At 50.6% G+C, this 2700-nt stretch overlaps 1 protein-coding gene across 1 annotated transcript in view; it reads right to left on the reverse strand.

Annotated features, from left to right (window-relative positions):
- Positions 1 to 735: 735 nt before the first annotated feature.
- Positions 736 to 2700, reverse strand: part of si:dkey-260j18.2 (kelch-like protein 17) — a gene marked incomplete at both ends in the record, with an annotated part of 4283 nt that continues 2318 nt past the window's right edge. The window contains 1 exon segment of the mRNA XM_014014985.1: positions 736 to 2184. Coding sequence (XP_013870439.1) covers positions 736 to 2184 — 1449 coding nt within the window.

The raw sequence follows: 2700 nt of genomic DNA on the forward strand, positions 1-2700 counted from the left end.
GAGATCTGTATGGAGGAGTGGGCCAAAATCCCTGCTGCAGTGTGTGCAAACCTGATCAAGAACTACAGGAAACGTCTGATCTCTGTAATTGCAAACAAAGGTTTCTGTACCAAATATTAAGTTTCAKTTTTCTGGTGTATCAAATACTTATTTCACACAATAAAATGGAAATTAATTATTTCAAAATCATACATTGTGTTTCTCTGGATTTTTGTTTTAGATTCCATCACTCACAGTTGAAGAGTACCTATGATAAAAAATTACAGTCATCTACAAGCTTTGCAAGTGGGAAAACCTGAAAAATCAACAGTGTATCAAATACTTGTTCTCCCCACTGTAAGTTTTGTTTGACAATACTTTAAATTAAACTAGCAACACATTATGTTCTGTTTTATTTACTTTAAAGAAGTGAGGGGTAGGGAGATGAAAAATTGTTTTTTTTATACTGAGACTGGACGAGTAGCTCCCGGCAAATTGCCAACTTCAAAAGTAGCTCTTGTTTCAATAAAGGTTGGGCACCCCGGATCCAAACCATTGGCTGTAAACTGGTTTAGGCTTGCTTGGTGGCTGCACACAAGTTGTACAAAATTATACATTTTCTTCTGAATTCATAAGAAATATCAACATTGCATGAGATCGACGCTAAGCTCAGAGTCACGCCATCAAACGGCGTGCCCTCGTTGACCTAGTCAGTCTGTTTTTTTACAGTTTTCTTTGGCTTGTCTCAGTTTGGAAAGGAAGTGTTTCTTAGGGAACTTTAGAGTCGTACACCCAAACTGGCTCACCCCCCCAGCGTCTCCGGGGAGTTTTTCCCGTCTCTGGACCCAGCTGCGCCAGCCGGGCTTCCAAACGTACACGCTGTCGTAGAACCGCGAGCCATTCTCTCCCCCTAAAACATAAATCCTCCGTTTCCACCTAGCCACGCCCCCGGCTGCGATTCGCCGAGGCAATCCGGGAAAAACAACCGGACTCGGGGCCCGGTCGCTACCGCGACACATGACCTCCTGCTGCTCCGCACTGACCAGCACCCCTCCCCCGGTCACCTCCGTCTCCATCCCGGTACCCCTGTTCTTCCTGAAAAACAGCACACGGCCTGTAGCGTCTGTAGTCTCCCGGTTGGTGAAATTTCCGTCGAGGAACTTGGTGGTGTCCCTCATGTATCCGCCGATTGCGCAGACCCCGCCCCGCACTGCCACGCCACCGGCGAGACAAGTGGCCCCAGAGTCCAGCGCCACTCGTGTCCAGCAGTCTGTCAGAGTGTGATAAATCAGCACGCCTGAGTGGACCACGGCTCGGTTCTGGTCAAGCGTGGTCCCGCCCAGCAGGTAAAGTCGCCCACGCAGTGCCGCACAGGCAAAGGCACGCAGCGGGAGGGGCAGGCGAGGACCGGGACCCCACTGGAGCGTGGACAGCTCCAGGATCTCAGTGGAGTCCAGCATAGCCGAACGGTTGCAGCCACCCAAGGCGTAGAGCGACCCTCCGCAGCCGAGCAGGCCCAGCATGGCGCGCGGCTGTCCCATCGCGGGCCGTTCCGTCCACCGGTCCAACACGACGTCATATTCATGCACGGCTGCAGACACAGACCCTGTCCTGAGGATCCCGCCCGCTACGAACAGCCGGTTTCCCATGGCCGCACAGCCTGGACTCACGAGTGAGCTCAGGGTTGCCAGCTTCTCCCACTTCCCTGTCCGAGGATCAAAGCAGTCCACGGTGCAGTCCCTTGTAGCTCCGTTCTCATCCTCCCGAGGAGTCAGGTCCATGCAGACGATCTTCTTCTCAAACATTCCCTCTCGTGGTCTCAGAGGTCCCCCGAGACCCTCTCCCGCTGCAGCGGGCCCCAGCTCTTGGCTGAGTCTTCGGCTCGCTTCCTGAGACAGCAGCCCGGGACGCAAGTGGTGAAGCAGCGCCGGCATGTGAGGGTAGCGATCCAAAGGTTGGTGCTCTGCCCAGCGGCGGGCTGCATCATAGACCTCCATCTCCGAGTCCACCCCGAGACGGTCGGAGCTCAGGATGCTGCCCAAAGAACCGTGGTCGAGCAGGAGAAAGTCCTTCTGCCGGGCTACACGGGGGAAGTGCTGGGCCACCATCCGTAGGGAGGCCCGCAGCAGCAGCTGGTCGTGATGAGAGCGTGCCAGAGAGTACATCCCCAAACAGTTCTCCACTGACAGGTGCTCGAATAAAAACCTGAGGGGGAGTCAGACAAAGTTAGGAGACAAGACAGAATACAGTTGCATGAAAAAGTATGTGAACCCTTTGGGGCTTCTTGGATTTCTGCAGAAGTTGGTCATTAAATGTGTTCTGATCTTCATCAAAGTCACAACAATAGACAAACACAGTCTGTTTAAACTTACACCACACAAAAAAATCATATCTGTATGGTTTTATTGAACATGTACAGTAAACATTCACAGTGCAGGGTGGAAAAAGTATGTGATCCCCTAGAAAAATGACTTTTCTAAGAGCTAATTGGAGCCAGGTGTCAGCAAACCTGGAGTCCAATCAATGTGATGAGATTAGATGTGCCCTGCCCTATAAAAAAAAACAACAACAACCCACCAGTTCTAAATTAGCTGTTCTTAAAGAGATGCATGATTAGTTGTAACATTAGACTTAAACTAAACTAAAACTTTAAAAATATGTTACACGGATGGGACCATTTTATTTACACGCAAAGCATTCTGGGTAAATGATGACATGGAT

This window comes from Austrofundulus limnaeus, unplaced genomic scaffold, assembly GCF_001266775.1.
Source record: "Austrofundulus limnaeus strain Quisiro unplaced genomic scaffold, Austrofundulus_limnaeus-1.0 Scaffold121, whole genome shotgun sequence".
NCBI lineage: Eukaryota > Metazoa > Chordata > Actinopteri > Cyprinodontiformes > Rivulidae > Austrofundulus > Austrofundulus limnaeus.